At 48.0% G+C, this 26,130-nt stretch overlaps 1 protein-coding gene across 2 annotated transcripts; it reads left to right on the top strand.

Annotated features, from left to right (window-relative positions):
* Positions 1–736: 736 nt before the first annotated feature.
* On the top strand, positions 737–10,254 carry LOC139332350 (TBC1 domain family member 10A-like). Of its 2 annotated transcripts, XR_011602288.1 has the most exons (10): positions 737–1,426; positions 2,832–2,931; positions 4,447–4,554; positions 4,852–4,958; positions 5,064–5,178; positions 5,812–5,877; positions 6,381–6,570; positions 6,651–6,805; positions 7,806–8,376; positions 8,429–8,479. XR_011602288.1 is itself a non-coding variant. In XM_070964241.1 (9 exons), exons 1-9 carry the CDS (start codon positions 1,245–1,247, stop codon positions 8,310–8,312), a joined length of 1,530 nt encoding a protein of 509 aa, XP_070820342.1. In that variant the 5' UTR covers positions 737–1,244; the 3' UTR covers positions 8,313–10,254. The 2 variants fall into 2 exon arrangements, 1 of the variants encoding a protein (XP_070820342.1); XM_070964241.1 differs by having other exon boundaries at positions 7,806–10,254.
* The last annotated feature ends 15,876 nt before the right edge of the window (positions 10,255–26,130 follow it).

Below are 26,130 nucleotides of genomic sequence, written 5' to 3'. Positions count from 1 at the left end.
TTATGTGTAAGGTTAGAAACTCGTGAGTGTGCTTAATATCACAACATGGATTACTGCAGCCTGTAGGTACAACCACGTGTACACAAAGCTCAGGATTAGTGATATAAAGTAAATAAAATAGTAGTGGAAGAAGTACTCAGATCTTTTAGTACTAATGATGCTGCAGTGTAGTGATAGTATTATGTGTAAAAGTCATGCATTTGAGGTTATACTTGAGTAAAAGTGTAAAAGTATTGGGGTCAAAATTAAGTACTAGAAGTACTGATGCAGAACCATGACATTTTAGAATAGCACTTTGGATTATAATTACTGCGTTCATGTGCTCATCACTTAAATGCTGCAGCTGGCAAAAGGAGCTCGTTTTAATGATTTTATGCAGCTTAATCTGCAATATATAATTTATATCTTTATTATATTTTGTGTCAATAATCTGGATCTGATAAGAAAATAAAGCTTTTAAATAAATGTAGTGGAGTAAAAAGTACCTCAACACTGCACATAAGTACGATACTAAATATACTTTCCACCGCTGAAATACAGCAGTGAATAGTAAGTCTAGACTAAATTGGAGGTTTTCTTGCTCTGAAGGAGATAATTCAGATGAACTGCAGGAGAGGAGAGACGAAGTGCAAGAGGTGCGTTTTCTCCCGGACGAGGTTTACGTCTGTAACGGCAGTACCCGGCGCGGCCGCTAGGCGTAACCGTAACAGAGACGGTAAAAGCAGCCCAGGACGGCGGACTGGTCGAGGCGAAATCTGCCCAGCACACTGTGGATGACAGGGCAGCGGGCGGAGACGCCGTCAACGGAGGACATGATTAACTAGTCTGCTAACCAGCTAACATAGTTAATGATTAACTATGAAAAACAAGCGGACAGTGTAGCGTTAGTTTGTTGAAGTTTGGCGCTGTTTGGAAACAGTTTTGGAGAGTGTTGGCACGAGCAGTTAAGCTAACTTTACGTTAGCAGCCACCTTTAGCTAGCTAATGTTAAATCCGAATAAGCGCTCAAGTTAACCTAGCTAGCTAACGCACGACCTATTTGATGTGGGCTGACAGTCGAAGCGTAACCTTAGATAAGTTTTTCAGAGATAGCAGTAGTTGGAAAGTTTAAGTCAAGTCGAGAAATCATGGCGTCGATGCTGTTTGGTTGGACAACATATGCAGCGGAGCAGTTTTGACTTGGGGCTGTCAACAAGCTCGCTGACGTTAGCTATCCTGGCTAGCCAGCTAGCTTTTTCGCTACCATGGCCAAAATAGAGAACGGCCGTCAATCGGTGGATACGCGGAGCATCCGGACGATTAACAGCAGTCACATTGACGATGAAAGCTCTTTGGGATCCGACTCTGAGATCAACGGCTTCACCAGCGACAGACAAACCGATAAATACGGATTTATTGGTGGGGCACAGCAGTACACGGAGGAGTCGTAAGTTTGGTTCAACTCTACAGTGATTCATTGCCTTTGACTTCATCTGTGTGGTCCTGCCTGTGTCCCCTCAGCTCTCAAAAATATCAAGCAGTACATTTTTGAGTCCACAGCAGCCAAAATTGGGAGCTGGTTTCCAGTTAAGCTGTTAATCTAGTTATGATGACATGTCCCAAGTCTTGTTTGTGTTGTTGTCTTGGTGCCTGAGCACAACAGAGCTGCGTGGCACAGTGTGTTGTTTGTGGCAGAGTTTGCCTCACACACTGGGCATGGCACATATAAAAGATAGATGTAAGCAGATTAAGATGGATTAAAAAAATTAGCAGCGTTTTCCTTCACTCTGTCATGTAAAGCATTTTCTCACGTACACTGTGAAGTACTTAGAGTCCAGTTGTTTTGTGGGAAAAGCTGAGAAAGCAGTCTTAATTATCAACGTTTTCATTTGAATTAATTTATTCATAGCCTTTGAGGCAACTTTCAGTGTTTTCTCTAAGAAGGCCTCTTTCTTCCCCTTTTCACTGCGGGCCGTGAGCCCACATTACAGCTCTGAAATAGTGGAAGGAGTGAGTGAAAGTTGTGCCAAGCTCTGGCTGGCCGGGAGCTTCCTGTTTTCTGGAGTCCTGGCAGACTTGGAGCCACAGTTCTGGTGCCCCGTTACTTCCAGGGCCTCTTTTGGCTCAGGCTTTTATAGGTGGTCACAAACCCAGGTTATAACTCACGCTGTGATTGGAAGCACCTCATGAGGTCTTCAGAAGCTGAGGCTGGGGTGTGACGTTGTTGTACTGATCCCCAACTTCTAGCTTACAACTTTTTTTTAGCTGAAAGAGGGCTGTCCCAAGTTATAAAAAAGCTCTTTGAAGACTCTTGAACCCTACAATTACAGGCTTGTGCTGATGAGATAATAACATGGCTTAGTAAAGCATCAGACCTCGTTCATAATGTAGGTTAGACTTGCCCACGTTTTCTTTTCCTGCTGGAGAAGATTATGTGCGGTCCCTGATTCTTCTTGCCTGTAAATGTCTTGAAGTTAAATTACATCACAGGACAGTCAAGTCCTCACTGCAGCTCTCTGAGGTTAAACAGGCTTTGAGATCTGAGTTTTGGTCTTTTATGGTCTCCTCAAAGTAAGGTAGAAGTTGTTTTTTTAACTCTTTGCACAGTTTACAGACTGCACATGAGCGGTGGCCACACACAGAGTTGAACAGCCTCCAACATACACTGTCTTTTCATGTATATCCAGTTAAAGAGTTTTATTTCAGACTGACTTTATTGCAAAATATCCCCACTTTTTCATCCACCCCAGCCCCCCCTTCATTAAATAAGAGTGGATTTTGTAAAGTCTCATATGGATTAATATTGATCTAATGTACAAAATAATCCAATCTTCTCTCCGCTGTGCCTCCAGGGCTAAGGATGTGCCTCCACAGGTGCTCAGACAGAGGGAGGTGAAGTGGCTGGACATGCTCAGCCACTGGGACAAGTGGATGATCAAGAGATTCAACAAGGTCAGCACTGTGACACAGAAAGTCAACCGGCTTGTTTGTTTGTCCTCTCTGGTGTCGGACGTGTGGATGTGAAGATCAGAATCGTTTCAGTTTTGTTTTAGAGTTTTCTGGTGGGAGTCTCGGCTTTGCCGCCGTCGTCTCCAGGCAGCGGTTTTCCACTCCTGCGTAGTTTTGCACACATGATCAGACAAGGCAAATAGCATTGCTCAAGTATTTGATTGCACAAGGATTGCACTTCTTTTGTGGACACATTGTTTGCAGCTTCACTCGTCGAGCTGGTTCTGTGTGAAACGCTCTCAGCGATTCCGCACGGAGCTGCAACTTCACCTCGTCTGTGAGTCAGCAGCAGGGCAGGACTCGACCCATCCCTCTATCACCCCACGCACCATGTGACAGTCTCACATTCAGGGTGGAGCTTTGTTGACTTCCTGTCAGACAACCATGTAATAAAGGTGCCGTGGGTGTAAAAGATAGCTGTGCTCAAACGCGAGACAGACTTTCTGAGTGAAAAGCACCACATACGAAGAAGAAATTCATGGAAATGAGCTTTCATTTGCATCTCGTACGGAAAGGCTCGAACGTGGAGCAGTGAAGGTCAAGGTTTCTGATCCTTTATTTGCTGCGTAGGTTCACTGTAACTTCACAGCAGACTGACTCTCCTTGGGGAAGTGTGCCAGGTTTATATCAGACAAAACATACAAAAGAATCTAGAAATGTTCATGCAAATCAAACCCGCTCCAGTGTCAGGCACACTGCAACACAGTGACTGAGTCTGTCGTTCAGTTCAGCCCACCTGACGTGCCCTCTGACTCCATTCACATTCACTGCCAAGCAAAATGTGACGTTTAGTATGTTTTTGGTTCCTTACCTTAGCTGTGAGGCCTGTCAAGGGTAAAATTCTTACTGGGGACAGAAAAAAAAGACGCTGTGTAACCCGAGGTGTGTTATTTGCTGATCGTAATCATTTTTGGCCGATGCATTATAGTGAAATAAGACTCAAACAAAGAACACATGACTAATTTGTAGGGAAATGCACAAATGAAGCTTTAAGAGGAGTGCCTCAAGTAACTGTTAATATTTTAATGTTCTTGGCGTGTCACAGATAATTAGTGTGACTGTGGATAATTACTTCTGCTAATTATCTTTAACAGGCGTTTTTCACAGCAGACATTTTGACAATGATGCTTCTGATCATGTGTCTCAGTCCCATCATTCATTTTATTACTTACATCTGAAGTAAGTACAGGTGGATGTTTTGGGGTTTTTTTTGGTGTTTATTATCCAGCACATTTTGTAAGGCAGTCTACAAGAACTCTGCAGGCCTGCAGAAAACAATAAGGTGGTTTTGAACACAGAGCTGCATTTTGCATGTTCACAAGAAAAGGAACTAAAACCAAGTGACAGGTCCGCTGCTTTCACCACTGACTACACACTGGTCTTCTCGGCCTGTGGCACGTCATCGTCACTCGTTTCCTTTGTCTTTCTTTGGTGAAACGTCGTTCTTCTGTGGCGCAGGTGAGGCTGCGGTGCCAGAAAGGCATCCCTCCTGCCCTCCGAGGCCGTGCGTGGCTCTATCTGTCAGGAGGGAAGATGAAGAAAGAGCAGAACCAAGGAAAGTTTCAGGTCAGTGAGGTGTCTCTTTCACTTCCTCCTCACTGCTTCTTTTATGCTTCTTTTGAAATTGGTACTGAAATTGTGGCCCTTCCACCGATGTCACTTCCCTGGATGGGAACCCTGATGTGTTCTGCACAGGCCTGGAGCCACTTCCTTTTTAGTTCACCAAGTTCAAAATGTAAAATTAAGAGCTAACAATAAGCTTTCATTATTATCCGGGGTGGTGGTGGTGCACAGATGTTGTTTCAGTTTGAAATGTCAGTGGCCTCAGTGACCTCTCACAGTCTCCTCCGTGTGCTTTGTCAGGAGCTGGACAGCCAGTCCGGAGACCCCAAATGGCTCGACGTGATTGAGAAAGACCTCCATCGACAGTTTCCTTTCCATGAGATGTTTGTGTCGCGGGGAGGACACGGGTAGGCTGTCTGACACGATGTGACGTTCCAGGCTCGCTGTCTGTGTCATCAGTGTGAGTTCGGCTGTCTAACCGCCGTGCGTGTCGGCGTTCTGACCCTCCACAGGCAGCAGGACCTGCTCCGTGTGCTGAAGGCCTACACCCTGTACCGACCAGAGGAGGGCTACTGCCAGGCTCAGGCTCCCATTGCTGCTGTGCTGCTCATGCACATGCCTGCTGAGGTACGCCCCCCTGTTTTAAGCTTCACAGAGACAGGCTAAAGATGACGTCATCTGGAGTTAAATCCTGGAGCTGCTCCAGAGACTCACTGATAATCAACTTTCAGTACGACCGACGCCACCGCAGCTTTTTTGGGGTGTAGATGCAGGTTTTCTCATTAGTATCCATAATCCGTTATTAATTCCAGTAAAACTTTGAACACATGGAGTAAATCACTAATTGTGTGTTAATGTATCATTTCCAAGAAGTGTCATCTGGTGATGATGATGATGATGATGATGATGATGATGATGATGATGATTGTCAGCTCAAGTCTTAATGCTTGCTTCAGTTCAGCTTTCCCAGCTCGGTTGTTTGGCTTGTAAATATCATCTGCTGATCTCTGATCTGCTCTTCACTTTGATGTGAGGCGTCTGAGTAACGTGAGAAAAGAAAATGCAGTTTATTGTGCTTAAAAATGCAAAATTATAGGACACATCGATGTTCTTTGAAGTCTTGTTAGTCGAGCAGACAAACGGTTTAAGACAACAAGAGGCTGGATTTGAGCGTTTCCGTTCCTACCAGAGTCAGGTCTGGTCTTAACCTGCCTCTCGCTCCCACTCCGTCTCTGACATCATTTGTGTGTGTTTCCACAGGATGCTTTCTGGGGGCTGGTCCAGATTTGTGAGAAGTACCTTCCTGGTTACTACAGTCCCGGCCTGGTAAGACTGACACACGTGCATGCTGACATCACCAGGTGCTGCAGATGCACAGGCAGTATTATTTCATGTGACCTTCCCATTAGAAGAGCTGTAATCCAGATAAAGCAGCCGTGCTTTCGCTGTGCGTACAGTAACACTGGAATGCATCGTCGCTGCTGCAGAACCGACAGTGTGACGCAGTGACTTACAGATGAAAACAGCGGGTGTGGTGGTCTTGTCACACCATAAATTCTCGTAGGATTTCTTGCTCAACGTCTCGAGTAAACAATCTCATGTAATGAATTTTTCCTGGTGGTTCGACTTTGTTGATATAATTAATTTTAAATGCAAAAATAAAACTTGAAATGTTTCCTCATGGGCGCAGCAAACAGCGCTGTGATGCACTCAGAGCGGTGTGTTTTCGAAGGGTCAACATCTCCATGCGGATCAGGTCTCAGCCCGACAGCAGAGCACAATGGCCTTTGTTTTCTCCGCTAACGCCTTCCTACCTGCGTCTCTTTCAGGAAGCTATACAGTTAGATGGAGAGATCCTGTTCGCTCTGCTGCGGCGTGTCTCCCCGCTAGCCTTCCGCCATCTGGAGAAACACAAGATCGACCCCATCCTCTACATGACGGAGTGGTTTATGTGTGCCTTCTCCAGGACGCTGCCCTGGGCCTCCGTGCTGCGGGTGTGGGACATGTTCCTCTGTGACGGTAACGATGGCTCGGACACTGCAGCGGTGCCAGATGTTGTAGACAAGCAGTCAATCACCTGGCTCTTCTCCCTCCTTCAGGAGTGAAGATCATTTTCCGTGTGGGTCTGGTGCTGCTGAAGTGCATGCTGGGAACCCGGGAGAAGCTGAAGGCCTGCCAGGGCCAGTATGAAACCATGGAGCTCCTCAGGGCCGTAGAGCCTCGATACATGCAGGAGGGCTTCCTCGTCCGAGAGGTAACCGCAGAGCTGCAGCGCCGCGGCGTAGTGACCGAGACGGTGCTTTAACCTGAAGTCACTCGTTCACAGTGTGTGTGTGAAGTTCTCCACCAGCTCCAGGAGACGTTAATTTAATCAGGAAACTGAAAGATTTGTGTCACACAGGCTGAGCTGCTCTAAATACTTCAAATATTTTCCTGTTTCATCCTCACGCTGTGTTTCCTTATCAAAGGCTGGAATGCCAGTTAATGAACGCCGAAACCCAAATTCTTCATTCACACACGTTAAAGTGTGTTTGTTACGTATTTAGCATGTTATGTTGAGTGTTTGTTCACTCGTAAGCAGCTTAAATAAACCTTAAGGAGGCGATACGGATCATATAGTTTGTGTTGTCGTCCTTAAATTAAAAAAATCAAACATTAATATCAGGTTTTTGGGCTTGCGGAGGACATTTTCTTTCTATATTTCCGTCTTTGTTTATGTTTTCCTGCGCAGCCCGTCCAATCACAGCTGGCCACAGACCTGTGGGATGTGTTTGAGTGGAATGAGCAGTTACAAATAGTAGTTTCAGAAGGAGTTCAGGTGTATTTTTATGTCTCTGAACGAACATGAACAGCTCCACATACAGCAGGCTGAGCTGTACAGACACATACATTCAGTTTGCTGGAGTCTCATTACACTGGCATGATCCTGTAGTGACGGAGTGGAGTGTAGTCGCTCATGAGCGGCCAGTGTTCAGCAGACAGACTGAGGATGAAGCTGAGACCAGTACAGCGGCGTGCTGGCTGCTCAGTGTCTGCTTCCTCTGCCCAGCTTTGTGTGAGCCTCTGTCCAGGCTAACAATGCCACCTCTCATATGAGGGGTGTCTTGACCGTGGGTGACTGTGCTTCCACGCCAGCCCCGCCGCTCTTTGGCATTTACTCGGTTCAGAGTTCAGCTTTTTAACACAGTTGCCAGACATGGAAAGAACACACTGCCCTTTGACCTCTCGACCTGTGTCTCCTCCTCCTGCTGTAGATTCTGGAGGTGCCAGTAACGGCGCGAGATGTGGAACGCGAGCATCACACCCAGCTGAAGCGCTGGAGGAAGAACCGCGGAGAGCTGAACTTCAAGTCACCCCCGAGGATGCACGGCGCCCGGGTCATCATGCTGGCGGAGCCGCCGAGGCGCCAGGACCTGCGGCAGAACCCCACCATTCTGCTGGAGACGGCCCCCCCGCAGCTGAAGAAGGGCAAGGAGGAGAAGAAGAGCAGGATGAAGAGGAGCATGAAGAAGCCCAAGCCCATTGAGGAGATTCCAAACCCTTACTCTCTCCCCAGTGACCCCCCTCCGCCGCCACCACCCTCAGACCCACCAGCGCCGCCTCCAGTCAGCAGCGAGACCCCGGGGACTGCGCCACAGACTGAAACAGACTCGCCTCACCAGCAGCGAGCGCTTCCGCCGGACCTCCCCCCCGCCAAAGAGTCTCCTCTGCAGAGATCCACACAAAGCCTTAGCAGCACAGACCAGGACACGTACCTGTAGCTCTGCAGCAGCCAGTGTGAGTGAGCGAGTGTGTGTGTGTGTGTGTGTGTGTGTGCGAGCGTGTGTGTGTGTGTGTGTGTGTGTGTGTGTGTGTGTGTGTGTGTGTGTGGACGAAGCACCAGCACCCGTCAGCCAACAACCAGCCAGCCTTGCCAAGGTCTCTGATTGACCAGCATCACTATTCTTCTCGTGTTGGACTGTCGTACTCATTTATTCATGTTAGACACCATCTTGCCTGTGGTGATATCGGTATACTTGTACACTAAGGGACCTTTCGCTGAGTGTAAACTACTTCGACGCTGATGCCGTTCCTCCACATGAAGCTGACGTTACCTCCTCTTGTCTTAGTATTCCAGGGAGACATGTTACTGAGTTATTGGGAGCAAAGTTTCTTCACAGCAGTTTGATTTTAATGTTTAAATGGGACTCAAAGAGCAGCGAGGTGCCACAGGCTGTGCAGTTTTTCTATGCATTTCCACTCAAACTCAACACTATTAAGAGCATTAGTAATACTTGGCAGCAGTGGACATAAACTCAGACGCGTCCATGCTTTTTGATGTCTTAAGCCTTCATTACAGGGTTTGTCCACTAGAGGGCAGCCTTGCATTCCTGTTACATTCCCTGTCAGTAAAGCTGTTGGCAGCAGGGATGGACTCCTTTAAGGGTCACAAAGTTTGGGAGGTCTGTTATTCTAACATCGAGCTTACGTTTTTTTTTATTAACGTCTTCCTGAGTCACACCACGTTGTGTCCACGCAGGTCTTTTCTTCACAGCACTATTTATTTAAGAGCTCAAACATGGAGTCTGTTGCTTGTGCATGCCACACTACTGCACACGTTCACATTATTCAGCATCAGTTGGACTGATGTGGCGTAACTCTGCTTAATCTCCGGTGTTCACTGTGCCAGACGCTTCCTGCCACTTTAGAGCAGCGGCGCCGCAGAGAGGACGACACCGGACGCTCCTCGCTGTGCGACGCATTCCCGCCTTGTTCCGAGCTCGCCGGTCTCTTGCCAAACACAGATCTGTGTAAAGTGTATCTGTGCACGCGTTTCCTGTGACGTCTTGGACAGATTGCAGATCACCTGATGGTGCTGACCTCTCGGCGTCGCTCAAACATCCAGCTGGAGCCGAGAAGATCTCATGTGTGGTCTGTTTTTTAAATATTTTTGCTAGAATTTCCAAAGCAGAGACTTATTTTCGACCGCTACCTGTGACCAGGCTGCTGCAGTGAGTGCCGTCAGGAGGGATCCTGGGAACGTTTTTTGGGGATATTTGTAGCATTTCTGTGGAACAGCCGGCTCATTGCTGCAGAGGCTGTGAGGCTTTTTCAAAACTATATCGGACAATCTTTTTCTCTGACTGTTTTCTAACTTTCACCACAGTGATAAAACGTAAAGGGAGTTCAGACGAGCAGAAGCACACGTGTGCATAATGTGTTTGTGTATTAATATAAAAAGTTCCTGCTAAAAGATGCATGTTTGGTCAGATATTAGAAGCGATGGGCTTTGAAAGGATGACACGTCCTCCAGCAGTCACTTGCCTTAATGCGTTTTTAGTTGCTTATATTTACACACCTCACATTTCATTGAAGGTATATTTTAATTTAATGCTCATTGTGTAGATGCGACGTGAAATAACAATTTGTTTTGTGTCTTTTTCAATCTTCCATGCTGTGTTCGATGGAGCAGCGACAGAAACAGCTTCTCTGAGTCATCTGACGTATGGGACAGCATGTTCAAACCCACCCTGTAACACTAGAGAGAAAAAGCTCAAATTTGGGGTTAACTTTGGCAAGTGAACGTGTTTTTCTTCCTCTAAAGACAGATCGGTGTTGTGCCATCCACATTAGGCTCATAAAGGAGATGTTTGACAAACATGAGCATCATCATCGTCATCATCATGAGTTCAAATCTTCCAAATAAATCTTTGTTTAAAGCTGACTTCAGTGTTCTCTGTCATGTTTATTAATCACCATAATGAGGATAAAACGTGCTGGATCGCTCTGAGCCTTGTGTGTGATTTCCTCTCTTCACCACTAGATGGAGCTGTGGAGTCATCACTGAGATGAAGCAGCAGCCTGGAGCGTCCTGAGGAAGGCTGGAGGTACCTGAAGAGGTGTTCATCTCCATTTTACTGCATGTTTTTAGTAATGTTTCACCACACAGCATGTGTCTACAGTATCAAAACATAATAAGCAACAATTGTCGAAGTCATTGTATGAAATCTAAAGCAGCCAAAAGGCCGAAGCTAAAACAAGCCACAGCTCAGCTCTTGAGCAGAATGCATTCAACCAATCAGCATACTCAATTTGTGCTTGAGTTTGATGTTTGTCTGCAGATCTGTACTGAAAACGGGTTAAATTGAACTGCTGACTTAATATCAAAAATCATTATGAGGTTGTGCCGTGACTTAAAGGCTGTCTTTACCCTCCATATGTAGCTGCATGAAGCCAACAGCCAGTTAGCTTAGCCTGCCTCACTCCGGCGGTAATAACACTGAGGAGCTTCCTGTGATTAGTTAAAGTTCATGTAATGACAGAGTTTAGATCAGTGATCAGTGTCTTATTGTCCTCTGTAGTCCTGCACCGTCAGACACGGTGCAGTCTTATCAGAGGGGAGTCTTCAGTCTGGAGCATGTCTGTGTGGACATTCTGCAAATGAAGAAAAGATTGAGAGTGTGTCCATTCATGACACAAATATTTGACCTTTCTCCTCAGCATGAACAGCCCCCCTCCCCCCACCATCAGGTCGTTCCTGCTCTCTCTGCTCGTTCAGCCTAATAACAGTTTGCTGTTCTTCTCTTAATTCACCGTTTGAACTGCCGAATGCCTCCTTCCTCCACCTCGAGGTGTTGGATATTGGAGGTTTTTGCCTCGGGCGTCGGAGGGTTCCCTGCAAATTGCTACCTTGATGACCTCAGAAGGCCTGCTAAGTCATTTCTAATCGTGCAGCAAGGCGTGAGCTGCAGCTGTTGACCTCTGGTCCTCAGGGGCTCAGAGTAGAGATTCAAAGAGATGGCAGCTAGCTGCACATGATTTGGGATTTTCCTTGTCTTTGTAATGACCGTTTGATAGCTTGGCTATGTGTGGATCTGATTAATAACTGACGTGAAAGGAAGTACCTGTCCATAGCTGTTAACCACGCTTGCACTGTGTCATTCCACCGAGGCCATTATGGGATCTGTTGATGTTTGCCCTCACGAGGCACAGCAACAGTTAACGGTCGAGGTCCCTTAGGAATGCATGCACCGTCACGCTTTGCCTCTTTGCATCGGACACCTGGCCCTCTTTCAGTGCCACCGTTCCATTTACATCTCAAAGGGGGACGACCAAGAAGGCTCCCTCTGTGCTCCCTTCCTTACTCCAGAAATGATCTGATTTATCTCTTCATCAACGGAAATATATGCCTTTAGAGGGCCATCCCGCCTCTCTCGTCCCCAGCGAGCAGAGACGGGAGAGGGAGCAGTGAAAAGAGAGACTTGTGATCCTTCGTGTGATCCCATACCCAACGGACCGCTGTCACAGTGCTTGATTCATGTGATGCGGGTGACTTTCTCTCTGCTCCCAGGCTCAATGTGTTAAGGCATGGGGGGGTGGGGTGGGGATGGCATAACGCAAAGCAAAGGCGCCTGTGTTCCTGAGGTATCCGATTCCCACGTTTGATGGAGCATGACAGGTTGGCTCAGGTCAAATTAAAAGGCCGCAGTAACAAATATGAGGGCAGACATTGTGATGGTCTGTGCAGGTGAACTCTCCACGGCGGCGGCGGGAATAAAAAGTTATTTATTGCACCGAGGGAAAACATTAGTCTTTGTGGCATTAAGAGGGGGGGTCCCTGTGCGAGGGCCGGGGGGGATAATTGAATCCTCCCTGTGTTGTTCTTTCAGTTTGGACCTCTTACATTCGTCTGCCAAAGGAAAAGCCCTCACTTTGAGTTCCTCTGTGAGCGTTACAGTGACTGTCTTATTTTCCACGTCAGACCTTCAATCCAATCAAACTGCTCTTCATCTCTGCAGCATGTGTGTCGTGAATGCTAACGGTGGCCCTGCAGGTTTCTCCTTCAATAGAAAGAAGGTAAATACTCTCCATCCTCCGGCTGCTGTCAGCTCTGTCTGACCACCGGCAGCAAAGCCTGCTGTTAAATAATATTCTAAATGACTGGCAGTGTTTGGAGTCTGGAGCAGCGCCCGCAGGCTCAGCTACTCCGTCCTGTCATTACAAGACTCTGTGTACCTTGGAAATGTAGTTTTGGCACCTCTGCTGTTTCCACTGTGTGACTCTGCTTCCATTTATGGTCTACAAATGGCTCTATAAACGGTTAATGCTCAGCGGGTAAATCCAGCAGAGAATAACAACCAGAGATTCTCATGGGTGCGTTTAGCAAAGTGCTTTAAATGTCATCGCAGTTCTTATTCCAGCGGCTCCCAGCGGACACACCGCCCCGCATTAGAGACCGTACCACGACTGTTGCAGCAGGGAGGGGGCCTCAGCTTAGGCTTGACCCTCCCCGGGGTTATTAATGTTCAGTTTGGACCCTCCCTTTAAAAAATGCAAAACCCTCCAGCTCATTTCTCAGCCCTGATTTTAAGATTAATATGTTAACGACGACGTTAATCATTTTTGCAGAGCTGATGGATGGAAAAATTAACAAATAGCACCTTTTGTTTGCTCGATCGCAATATTTAAACCAAGAGCTGCTAAATGAACACTTCTTATTGCCTCAGCTCTGTAAAAGCTTCACCTCAGCCAGCAGTAGACGTTGGTATTACAGGTGAACACTATAATATGTTCGATTTGACCAGTTCAGCTACAGTTCGCTCCCTTCAGTGAAGATCTGCTTGCACTGGTTCTCCTAACAAACCTGGTTCAGAGGCGCGATTGTTGTCGTCTGCATGTAGCAGAGCACATCTTTATGATCCACAGCGCACACAAAAGGCATGTTTTCACAGAGCTGTTCTGATGTGTTTATTCAGTGTTCTTCAATAGTACGTCTCACAAGGAAACCATTAAATGAAACACCGATCTGGGGAATCGTGGAGAAATTAAAAACCCTCCTGCCCTCCCAAGAATGTCGGACCATCTTCCATGCGGCAAAAACTAAAAATACCTCCCCAAACAGTCCCTCTGCAGATGTTTAAGAAAGGCAGAAAGCACAGCGTTTAGTGGTTTGAGGGGTTTCAGATCACATGAAGCAACAAGGCCGCCTCTGTCGGGTGAGGCTCAGCGTGCGGGTGGATGGTGAAAAGGTAAGTGAGGCGTAGTAATTGCTTCTGCTAATCACCTGCTGCTACGCCCACAGGATATTTTAGCCGCTAACGACGGGTGTGGGGGGGGTTATGTGGGGGTAAGTGCTGCACACCTGCGTGGCTGTCGGACTCCTTGAGGAGTTTTAGGCGTTTCATTTAATCTCCATCAGTTGCCCCCCCCCCCGCGCCCATCCTCCTGACCTCTTGACCCCCTACAACCTGTGCTCAGTAGAGCCAGAGGCTTCACAGTTACAGCTGTGAGGACTTGTCAAGCAAATGAAGCATAAGCAGAATTTTTCTCGACACTGGTGACGACTGTTGACTTGACTGGGTCTTCGCTCCCTGTTGGTGGTAATTAAACTTGTCACAACTGTTTTTTCACATCCTCGAGTTCTCTCTGTTTTGTCCACAGTGAGGACGGTGAAAGAGCCGGGCCCCCCTCCCCCCCCTCGCCGTCTCCTCTTTGTCCTCAGATAATCTGAAATTAAAGGTCCAGGTAGGGACTTGGCTGTGGAGCGGCTCTCTGGGTGTTTGTTTGCTTGTGTGGGTCCCTGCGGAGGCTCCTGGCTGGTGGGTGATGACTTACAGACACAGATGGTGGGCATCAGCGGGCAGGCTGGGGGCAGATTAGCAGGCAGCCCCGTCCCACCCCGCTCCCACTCCCACTGAGCCCCAGAGGAGTGCCTGTCTGTAACTCTACTCGCTTTGGCAAGCCTCATGTGTTGATGGAGGCTGACCACGGGCTTATCTCGTCTCATTCCAGCATCAGTAGGCCCAGCAGAGAGAGCGGGCGGGCGTGGGGGGGGGCGTCTGTGTGAAAACAGCCTTGTTTTGAAAAGGTAATCTGTTGCCTTTAAGCAGCACAGATTCTGTAATTAGAGGTAACTTTACACCGCTAAATGAAGCCTTATCTAAGTGCTCATTTGCACTTTTACAGCACGGCGTCGAGGTGTTGAAGCTCCTCTTTTCATGAGCTGCTGAGCCTTTGTGACTTTTATGATTCATAATCAGAGGTCTGGGCTGTAGGCCTCTGTGTGCTCATGTGTGGGATGGCAGCTGCCACATGTGCCACCTCCACAGGGAAGTGCTGGTAATCCCCCCTTCCGCTGCGTGAAAAATGCCGACAGTGCAGATTTTGCCATGATGCCACATGCATGTCGCACTGGACAGGAAGCGCAGTTCAAACAGTCCAGGTCAAAGTTCAGCCAGATGCAGTGTGGAGGGTGCAGGAGGGGGGAAACTGGGCAGCCTGTAGGTTCGTGTTCGGGGGCCTGTTTATTTTATAAACAGTGGGACCAGATTAGTATTGGAGCCAGGCTCCCTCAGCCATGTGGGGAGGATGTCCTCCTGTTAGGGGGCTCTTAACAAACCATTGTGTTCATGGCCGCAGACACACAGTCACTGGCATCACTTCTGGTCACCATCGATGAGGAGATGATGTTGTTGCCAGTACACGTGTGGACGCGAGGATGCGTGGTCTGCTCCGCTTCCACTCTGGCCATAATGGAGCCTTGAATGATTGTGTTGTTAGCGGCTCACAGGTTTTGAGTCATTAGGGGTGTTGGCACATGCAGCCCCTCGTCACCGCTTAGCTGGGAGGTAAAAACAGGAAATGGATGGAGCCCCCCCAACCTCAGCGGCAGTCTAATGAATCCTGCTTGAAGAAGTCTGTGTGTGGCTCATCTCCTGAAGACTCTCAGCCCCTTCCTGCCATTGTTTGGCTGTTTTGGGAGATGCAGTAGCAGTAAAGTCTCTTTGATGACTCCTGCTGTCATCGCTGGGCTGACTGATGGGGCTCTGATCTGACTGATGGTCTGTCACAGCCCTCAAGGGTTCGCTCAAACACTGTTTGATGGTTTAAATGCTCTCATCCAAAGCACCTTACCGCACCATGAGTACATACAAAACCTTTTGATTTGTGCTTACTCATCCACCCACACAGCACCACTGCCTTCAGGTTATGAAGGATTTGAGGATATGAGGAATGAAACATGGTGTAAAGGTCTCTAACACGAGCCTGAGCTGCTATCATGACTCTGTGGAAAGCTGATGCTGCGTGGAGAGAAATGTTGTAATAGCTGTGGAGTATTGAAGCCACTCTTCTCCTAAATCAGACAGCACAGATTCTCAGGTCGGAGCCAGAGATACCCCCTCACAGCTCGTGTGTTATATAGACCAGATGAGCAGAAACCTGAGCGTAACAGAGCAGGAACCATAAACTTAACCAGTGATTTTAACGTCCAGCTTTGCACATGGGGCCCCTCTGGCAGAACCTGCCTGGGAGTCGCGCAGATATACAGCGAGCACCGACGAACACAAAGTAGGTTTGTTTCCCATGGAAGGAGCTCGAGTTTGGCTCCCGCGTTATTTACAATGAGCTGCGGGATGAAACAGCAGCTCATGTATCAGCACAGAGGGTGTTGTGTCTTCAGAGCCTCACGGACAAAGCCCCTTCATCTCCCACCGGCATGCGATGGAGGAGGATCAGGGCACGGCGGCGGGACTTGTTAACACTGTTACAGACCGCTGGCCACAGGTTGAGCCGGCGGGCTGGATCTGGTTACCAAATATTGTCGGCTTATTCTGGATTATGACCGACAAGGATTGATTGTTGATTAATTCTCCTCTGTGTGTACATAAAGGCACTCGCAGGGGGTTCAGCTGCAGGACAGTTTTCAACGCTTTAAACCTCTAATCCTGAATATAAGACAGTCTTATGGATGCACGCTACATGCGACACGGGTTCTTTATGTAGCACAGAAAGTCGCTCAGAGGAGGATGAGGCTGAAAAGCAATAATTACAGGGACTGAGTGAAAGTAAACGCACACATTCAGTCCTCCCTCACTTCTCTTGACTTAGTCTCTTGATGTTTACATTAATCTCTACATTGTAAATCACGTTAAGCACTCAACACTATGACAGGTTACATTAGACTAAATGTGTTAAATATTGTAATACTGATAGACTAATGATGACTAATTATGTAATCAATGAAACCTTGTGTAGGTACAATGCTTTGCTCCCCTTTGACACAGTAATTCCTGACTGGAATGAATAGTTTACCTCTGATTTGATTTAATTTTAATGCACTTCATCAGTGACTTCTGAACTTTACAGTAATGAGAATAAACAACGTCTTCACGGGACGAAATACCGTGACTGTAACTGGAGCCCGAGAAGCCACATAAGAGCACATCTGGAGCTCGAGCCTCTGCAAAGGTTTCGTCCGTGCATTAATATGAAGTCATTGTGGCATATCATAAATCTCGCTGTGGTCGTGATTGCTTATGTGCGCTGTTGTCACCTAAACTCAACCCCGGCCTTACTTCTGCTCCGGGCCTCAGATCGTGATAGATTTAAGAACACGATTGCTGCAGATGAGAGGAGAGCACTGATTCTTAATCAGGGAGAAACACATGGACAGATGAGTGAGTCAGCGCTGCTTTCTGGAGGTTCCTCTTTGCGTTTAGCTGCAATTATAAGGAGCACTGAAAAGTGGATCCAGTGTGCTGCTTGTATTAATCAGCTGGACGAGGTCAAACCGAGTGAATTTCTGCTCTCTGATCGCTGCTTTTGAGCGAACTGTGAGGTTACAGGAGGAGACTGGCATTGGAGGATGCGTGAGGGAGTCGGGCCCTGAGAAAAAGGAGTTATGCTGGGATGGCGTGCGGGCCGCGGCGGCCGCGGAGATTAGAAAGGAGAGGAGAGAGCAAGGCGGCGCTGCCAGCAATAACAGCAGGAAAGATAATAAAGCAGAAGGTGTTTCCTGCGAGCGCTCCCTCAGGAAAAGGCCTCCTCCATCCACTCCTGCTCGCTCACTGTGGACTGGATGCAGGCCGAAGGCTCGGCCGCCATCTTGAACTGATTTGCTGTAGGCTTGCAAATCAAATCAAACTTCACCGATCCTCGCTATCGCAGGGGGGAGGGCGGGGCGGGGGGTCGCAATCCATTTAAAGTCCACACAGCACACACGCACACACGTCTCAGTGTTTAAGATCCTATTGTGTTCGCTATCCTTCGCCTCAGTCAAGACAAACAAAGGCTCTGGCTCGTAGCTCGTGGCCTCGTGACTCAGGTGGTCGACGTCCCTCTCGTGATGCCAGCTATTGTCCTGATGTTCCGCTCCTCTCGCTCTGAAGATGAACCCACGTGTGATTCAGCCTCTCCAGATGTCACAGGTGCTATCAATTTCACGACAGATTAGATGCTCGATCACGTAACTCCAAACTCCTGTGAACCCCCATCAGAGAGAAACGTCAGCAGCAATAGTGCTTAAAACGTCAGGCCCGGCCGGAGCGTGCTGAGGAGGATCCTGTTCGGCTGGGCTGCGTTTCCAAGCTGCTGGTCCCAGCTGACTGTTAACCGCTCTCACCCAGCGCTGGCTCGGTCACAGAGAGGAGCAGGCCTGTAATTAGATGACAATGGGCCCCTCTCTGGTGCACATATTGGTGGTGGATGGGTGGCCGCAGAATTATTGATCAAAGACAGAGGCACAGGAAGAGGAGGGGGGGCAGCAGGCCTGGTATAGATGTTTGGCTGTGTGAACAACAGGTGACAGACATCTCACAGGCCCGACTCCACCTCTGGCCTGCTGTGAATAATTATATCTCAGAGAGAATTTGCCACCCAGGAGAAGCTGGAAGAAAGAAGTCTGATGACAAAGGTCCTTTGGGATGAAGCACAACCAGCCGTTATTACCCACTTATGACGGAGCTGATGGTGCAGAGCCAGTACTCAAAGAGAGCTGCTGATACTGGATCACATACGCGTCACCTGTCAGGCTCAAACAGCACGAAGATCACAGCAGATTAACCACTCAAAATTCTTACTTCATTTCATACAGGTGGACAAAAAGAGGCTCTTTAAACAGAGTCAGAATCAGATTTCATCAGAGAATCTCCTTAAAGGGGTCTAAAATGTGAATTTGATGCTACATGTGTACACGATGTATTTATATCTCTAAAAGACTGAAGTCTGCTGCACGTCTGCGGCATAAAGTCACCACTTAAAGATCCACATGGAAGATAATGGAAATAATCAGGATTGTTCTGGTGTTAGTTGGGAAATCCTGCAAGTTAACGTGACCTGTGACCCCCACAGAATAATTTAGTATGAAATGCTCCTTGGCTTTGGAAGGAGGCCTTAGCCTTACATGCTAAAATTCGCAGCCTGCTTTAGCGCAGGCGGTCTAATCCATTCGTTTTGGGAAGGACATGCACATCACTGCATGTAGAGAAATCCAGAGCTTGACTGTGTGATGGTTGCTCAGCAGTGACTGGAGGATCTCTGTTTGAGGGGGTTTCATGAACGAAAAATCAATTATCCAAGATGTATAAGCTTTGGTCACCAGTAATAACTTGAGTGTCTTCTCGCTAAAGATTAACTGCAGGGAGAAGAAAGCAATAACATTTAGCTGTATGTTATCTGATACCTGAAGGGATTTACTAGATCGGCCACAGTTAAGCATCCATTAACTATTATGAATCCCACTTAGAGTCACATCAACATGAACTCTGACCGGTCAAGCTAAACCTCATCAGTTACCGCTTGTTCCACAGTCACACGGAGGCCAGAGCGCGTCGGATACAGGAGCTCGTTCGAGGTCGGCTGGACCCGGGCGGCTGCAGCACACGTGTGTCAGAGCGGTGTAACGAGGTCTGCACCGAAGCAGTCCAGCTGGGCTCCGCCTCCGCCATATCTGAAGCAGGCAGACCAGGAGAGGAGACGAGGAGCCCCGCGGAGGGCTCTGATGTCATGGGAGAGAGTGCAGCGGCTAGAACAGGAGGCCCTCTTCACCTCTGAGAGGAGGTGAAATGTCACAGGTCGCAGATAGTCGAGAAAGAAACACGCACCGAGGTCTTCCTCTCCGCCCTGCGTGCAGATGATTTCATTCAGCGTTCATAAAGCTGAGAGGAGCCATTATAAAACGTACACGTTTTGTTTTTTCCTGCCTTTTCATGCACGTCCTCTGATTCTGTTTGGTTCCCTCAGGATATCTGCAGACAGCCTGCATCATGAAAGAGCGATCCTGCGTGTGTGGAGGCTGTGCTTTCACATAATTATGGCTGAAGGTGTGATAATGACTGCTTGTGTGCCGCGCAGACCCAGGGGCCCCTCAGGAAGTCATAGGAACCGTGGATCCGCCGGCCGTGACGACAGGAGCGGCCCGTCCAGCCTCTCACACTGAACTCTGCTGATGGCTTTTCTCAAGGTTCAGGAAGACACTGCAGGGCTCTTCTCATGACTAATCTGTTGTTTTTCAGGAGAGGAGTTTTTCCTGAGAGACTGGCAGCGCGGCGTCTCGTGTGAAGGCTTTTGAAGCGTCCTCGCCTCCCACACTGTGTCACTGCAGCCATACGCTGCATCCCCTCTCACACTTGCAGAGCTTTCCATGTTGGCGCAATTATCCTCCGGTAATTTCCCGCTTTTTCAACACACTTGATGTTCTAGCTGATGCGCTGTCTGCTTGCGTCGTGCCTGTGGACAAAAGCCAGCGGTTCTCTCTTGTTTTTCTGCTTTTATGTGGGAGAAGCACATGTTTGGAACATCCCACCTCTGGCTTTGGTGCGCTGGGACCATTACATGCTCTCGTTATGGGATGTGTTTTGCCCACGAATCGTATCACCCCGTCAGTGCACCCTCACACACATCCCTCCCCGCTTCCTCTTATCCTTGAGGTATTTTTGCATCATCTAAAATAACATCACCGCACACATCTGGTTTATCGTTGCTGACCATTTTTTGGATACTCATGATATTCATAGTCATGTTTTAAGCTGAGGGTGGAAGTCAGCTCCTCCTCCACCTGGATGTTCTGTGTGTGTGTGTGTGTGTGTGTGTGTGTGTGTGTGTGTGTGTGTGTGTGTGTGTGTGTGTGTGTGTGTGCGCTAACCTAAGGCTAAAGTAATATACTTAAGTGTATTCAGTGTTAAGTGGAAATATGATTTAAGTATAGAAAAGTCACTGCAGGTACACTTCTACTGTTTATGCTTAATTAAAAGTACCTTCAACAGATACTTTGTGTGTACTTCCAAACAGATGTATTAAGAATTTATATACTAATCCTCTTAAAGAGGTATTTCAAAGTATTATAGATTGTATTCTTAAGTGTACTTTTAAAAAGTCTACTAAATTACAAGAACTTTTAAATAAGTAAGTGTACTCTTTGTAATACCCCATTAGCATGCTTAATTAAAGTGTACTTTAACTTCACTTCAAGAGTATTTGAGTATATTTCCAGCACAGTGGTGATGACATACAGCTGTGCTGCGAACGCTCATGCATCCAGATTTTACTTCAGTGCACTTAAAGTTGTAAAAAAGGTGTTTACATTACCACTTATTACTTAAGTGGTACTCAAGGAGTACTTGAGTACCACTTAAGTATACTTGAAGGCTGCAAAAATAGCGCAAAGTGTACAAAAAGTAATATTTTCATCTAATATTTTTCTATGAGGAAGCTCAGATGAAGCTGCAACAGATGATTATTCATCATTGATCCATCTGCAGGTTGTTATTATCTATCTATCTATCTATTAGCTGATTAATGATGTTTTCTGTAAAATGTCAGAAAATAGTGAAAAACATTGTCATTTCAGAGAGTCGAAGGAGACGGATTCACACCACGTGACTTGTTCTGTCCTACCAGCAGTTTGAAAACCAGATATTACTGTGTATGACCAAAAATCTGCCGCATGTCTGTCGTGTACGTCATTTATTTTTTAATCTTCAGTGCATCTCCTGCTCTGTGGAGCAGCCTTCACGCAGCACGCAGGTCTGTTGAACACTGATTCTTCAGTCTGCTTCACCCGCTGTGTCTCTCATCTCTTCCTCTCAGAGCTGCTCCCATTTTCTGCTTAGTAAAACAGGAAGAGGGTGTGTTTGGAGAAGCAGAGCCTGAGGAGTCAGTCCGGTCACCACGGCCTGACCGTGTGTGTGTGTGTGTGTGTGTGTGTGTGTGTGTGTGTGTGTGTGTGTGTGTGTGTGTGTGTGTGTGTGTGTGTGTGTGTGTGTGTGTGTGTGTGTGTGTGTGTGTGAGTGTGTGTGTGTGTGTGTATGCATGCATGCCAGGATAATTGCTTTCAGGGAGCCCCTGAATGCCTGCGCCTTGTTTCTTCACCTCTTCAGTGATCTGCAGTATTTGCTTTGGGCATTGTGGCCCAAAGGCAACATCTTAAGCCGAGTGTGTGTGTGTGTGTGTGTGTGTGTGTGTGTGTGTGTGTGTGTGTGTGTGTGTGTGTGTGTGTGTGTGTGTGTGTGTGTGTGTGTGTGTGTGTGAGAAACATGCCGCTGCATGTGGGCCGTGCACACATGACCGCGTTACCTACTCACATGCAAAGACTGAGCAAATGTCTGCGTGCTCACATGGACATTTTTCACTTGTCAGACATCATTTGGTGGTGCTGTGGTCCCGCTCTGTGCGTGAGGCTCAGCAGGGGCTCTTCCTCCGGTGTGACGGGGGCTTCTGCGCTGTTGGGATGTGCAGGAATGTGAGCGCAGCGCTGCGTGCAGGGCACCGGCCTGGTGAAGCCCGATCTGCTGGATTAGAGGTGAACTGTGCCTCGCCCGCTCCCTCTCCCAGCAGGAGCTGTCATGTCAGCCGTGGCGCCCCGCCGCTGAGCTTCACTCCCATTGGGTGTGGGTCAGGGGCCAGCGTCGGGTCACGCCGCCGCCTTCTGCAGCCTTTGGCGAGCGTGCCCTCCTCTTACACAATGTACGACAGCCAGCGAACATGCGATCTGACAACCCACGCCTGAGCAACAAAAGATAAGAGGAAGGCTGAGGAAGAGGCTGTTCTCTGCATGTACAGTGCTGCTGCACTCATTCAGTCAGGCCCTTTGATTAAAATGAGTTATTTATCTGCAAATATATTACTTTCAGCATTTGGGAGTTTGCATTTGCATGGGTCATGGAGTGAGCGTGAGTTGTTTCATCACAGAAGATTTACTTTAAATGACCTCACTTGGTGGTTCGCTGCGTGCTGGCGGTATTTGGTCTGATAAGATATTCCTCTGTGGAAAGTCAGCAGGCTTCCCTCCTTCGCTGCCCCACGGTACTTGTTAGCTGTGGAATTCAGGGGGTTCGTCCTGGAACAATCCAGGTCAGATTGACGCTGGCGTGGAATGAGAGATATGTGGAAACTCTCCTTAGAGTTATGCATGGAAAGAAGAGGAGTCAGTGTGCGAGATGAGGACGTATCTGTGCTGTGTTTTGGTCTGGTAATGTGCATTTCTGTGTTGAACTGCGGTGGCAAACACTGCACTCTTTGCACGTGTGTGTGATTCAGCGCTTCACGTCCAGCTGTACGGAGCTGTACTGAGAATAAAGCAGTGAGCTGATCTGCAGGCGGGGCTGGCTGAAACTTCAGAGCCTCTCAGTCATGACAGATAGCAGCTGGATGGCACAGAGGAAGTCTCAGCATCTGCCTTGGAGACTTGCAGCATCTGAAGAGGAGCCTGCCTGGCGTAGCGCCTCCCGAACAATAACAGCAGCGGTGGCCAAGCTATTAACAGAACTATTCCCGCCTGGTTCAAGTGCTGCTGCCTCTCCATTACTACAGCCACACTTACAATATAATGCTGTAATCCTTCCTGTGAAATTTATTATAAATCTCTCCAAGCCTGCCTCTCATTTCCCCCTTCAGCTGTGCAGCTGGGAAGACCCCAGTTCCTCTTTCCCTTCTTCTTCTGCCAGAGCAGCAGAGTGATGGCCTCTGTGGCTGCTGCTGAGCGCAACAAGCCGAGTTCCTCCAACAGACTGGGTCACTCTGTTGACCCATATTCTGTCTGTGTTCCTGCCACAGGGTAAGCTCCAGTGACGAGGCTGATGTGGATGAAGTCTGGCTGGCTTTAGCGCTGCTGTGCATGAGGATGGCAATTAACCCAAGACTGCAGCCTGATAAGACGCATCCTGCCAAACTCAGAGGAGCATTTACAGAGCCACCAAGCTGCTCCAGACTGAAATATCAGCATCCGTTATCTGGACTGCCATGAAACTTTTTACAGACATTCGTGGTCCCCAGAGGACAAACCCTGAACTTAAGTGATCCCCTGACTGTTAGCGTCACCAGTAGGTCACAGTTTTCATTATCTTGGGAAATATCTCAACATCTAGCAGATGGATTGGCACATTCACTGTTCACAGATGATGAATGTGACTACCCTGCTGGTTTTTCCCTTCAGGTAGAAGTGTGATATTAAAATTTAATCTATGTAACACTTTGGTTTATGACCTACAAAACTAAAGACATCACATCAGCTTCAGCCGTACTTTGTGTTTACTGCTAATTAGCAGAATTAGCATGCTAACATGCTACTCTAAGACGGCGAACATAGTCGACACTGTACCTGCCACACGGCTGCAAACGGGTTTTATTTGTTTTTTAACTTCATATCTTCCACCCTTCTTATCTTATTTTGACACTCCCTCAAAGGTCAGAGGTCAACCCTGAGTAATGGAATCTACTGCCTGTAGTGACTGCGGTGCGGACCTGTTGACCTGGGCATTGTCCACGTCAGCCTCAGGTTCAACAGCCTGACAGGTGGAGGTGACCACGGTCAGTGGTGCTCCGTCACTCGCTGCTCTCTGAGGAATGTAACATCCGTACGAACGCATGCCTGGAAGGGGCCCTGAAGAGCAAGACAGCCTGGAGTCAAAGTGCAGCATAAATTTGACCAAATTCCTTCTGCTGACGCGGTCCATTATGTCATGGCGGCTGTACTACAAAGGAATTTGTGTTACAACAAGTTCCAAGACTCGGTCACGGAGCTTCACCGTGTGATAAACAGATATCTGCTGATTGGACGGCGCAGAGAGAATAAAAGGAGATCATTGGTCTTTGTTTTACATGCAACCACAATTTATCACCTCTGGGGTTTTTACGGGGAGGAAGGTTTCTGACCTGAGACAGCAGCACTGATGAGACGTTTGCTGCTGCTCCGTTCACTCGTCGTGAAGGTTTTTATTTGTCTGTTAAGTCACTATTTATTGCGAATGATTTAACGCTGTGGTTGTCGAGCCTACGGCCCGCTGAGTGACGCATTCCTGAACAAAACGCTGTTTAAATTACTGCTAATGCAAACCAAATCTTTCCTACTGCTGCAGCTTCACGTTAAAAGCATTTAACTGGCAAAACATGAGACTCTCATTATAAATTAGTCAATGTGAGCTTTGCACTTACTGCTCTCGTTTAGCCAAACTGCCCCTCTCAGTGTGTCCTGCTGTCCACGACTCTAAAATCAGATCACAGTTGTTCACAGGATGATTGGAAAAGGCCTGATTTTCTTCATTAATATGATCATAGTTTGACTGCTGCTCCCTGAATTGTGGGGTCTGCGGTATTAAACTGCTTTGCTGTCTGTTTTGCTGCAGATCACCACTTCAAACAAAATGCCCTGAAATCTCCCCTTTTTTATTAATGGCACTTCAAGACTGCCAGGACCGGAGCAAAGCTTCATTCTCATGTGAGGTCACACCACTTTTGACATCCATTCACAAACAATGTCCGACACAATAGAGCGCAGCCGTAACAGTTTCTCAGCCTCAGTGCTTCACAGCGCTGCCTCCCAGCTGACCAGCTGACCGCAGGAGGGTTCAGTCTCCAGACGCTGTGTGGTTTCCTCTGCCCGGCCAGGGAGGATACTTCACCACCTCCTGTTTACACTTTACGCTGGAGGCCAAAGAAAGTGATGGGGACTGGGGAGAAAAATGCCTCAGCGCAGCAGGGGGCACGAACGGCGGCCTGTTTTTAGACTGGAGCCATCCTGCTATTGTGGGTGATTTACCCAAGTGGCACTGAGGTCCACAGAGGCAGAAACCAAGCACAGCGCTGCACAGAGCGATCAGCGCCTGCAGACCGGAGCTGATGAAGGATCACGTCTGCGACGGAGAAACAAAGCAGCTCTGACCTCTGTGAGCCTGGAGGCAGCCGCTCTGCACCGTAAGACCCCCCCCAGAAACACAGGGCATCGAACACATGATGCTCAGAGCACACAAACATGCACGTGTCAGTTTCAGCACATATACGGTGTTTGGTCCAATCTGACCAATCAGAGAGCGGGAACTGTGTATTATGAAATTACACTCCTCATTGTTTATTGTGTGACTTCCAAACGTGAATCAGTGAGTGCCAGCTGAGGGGTTTATCAGGCCGTGTTGTCCAGGGTGGGGGCGCAGGGCGTGGGCCTGTTTTAAACTTTTCCAGTCTGAGAGGCTGGTCTGGACTGGGAGACAGATTTGACCAGTGCCCTCCTCTCCGCTCCGAGGAGGTCCGGCTGATGGATGGGCTCTAATCAGCAGCAGACAGACCTGCCACAGGAAACATCTCCCCATCACGTTCACGGAAACCAGCACTTCTCCAGAGACCCGCTGATGGCCACAGAGGGAGAGGGGGAAGGAGGCGAAAACAATTGGATTCTCCCTCATTTTCTGCAAAGAAAATCAGTGTCTGCCCCTCGCTCGACAGAATATGATTTACAGGCCTGCTGCCAAACGGCATCTCGAACAATGCAGCGGCGCAGCGCTTGATTAACGTGGAAACAATTGCCAAAAACTTATTTTGAGAGTGTGCGTC

The sequence above is a fragment of the Chaetodon trifascialis genome, chromosome 6 (genome assembly GCF_039877785.1).
Source record: "Chaetodon trifascialis isolate fChaTrf1 chromosome 6, fChaTrf1.hap1, whole genome shotgun sequence".
Lineage (NCBI taxonomy): Eukaryota > Metazoa > Chordata > Actinopteri > Chaetodontiformes > Chaetodontidae > Chaetodon > Chaetodon trifascialis.
The sequence above is the reverse complement of the archived record's forward strand: the minus strand, read 5'-3'. Positions and strand labels throughout refer to the sequence as shown.

Excerpts from the sequence above, each read along its gene's own strand:
- LOC139332350 (XM_070964241.1), top strand. The coding sequence starts at position 1,245 with ATGGCCAAAATAGAGAACGGCCGTCAATCGGTGGATACGCGGAGCATC. Across the intron at positions 4,555-4,851 it reads AGAACCAAGGAAAGTTTCAG|GAGCTGGACAGCCAGTCCGG; the intron begins GTCAGTGAGGTG and ends GTGCTTTGTCAG. Across the intron at positions 5,179-5,811 it reads TCATGCACATGCCTGCTGAG|GATGCTTTCTGGGGGCTGGT; the intron begins GTACGCCCCCCT and ends GTGTTTCCACAG.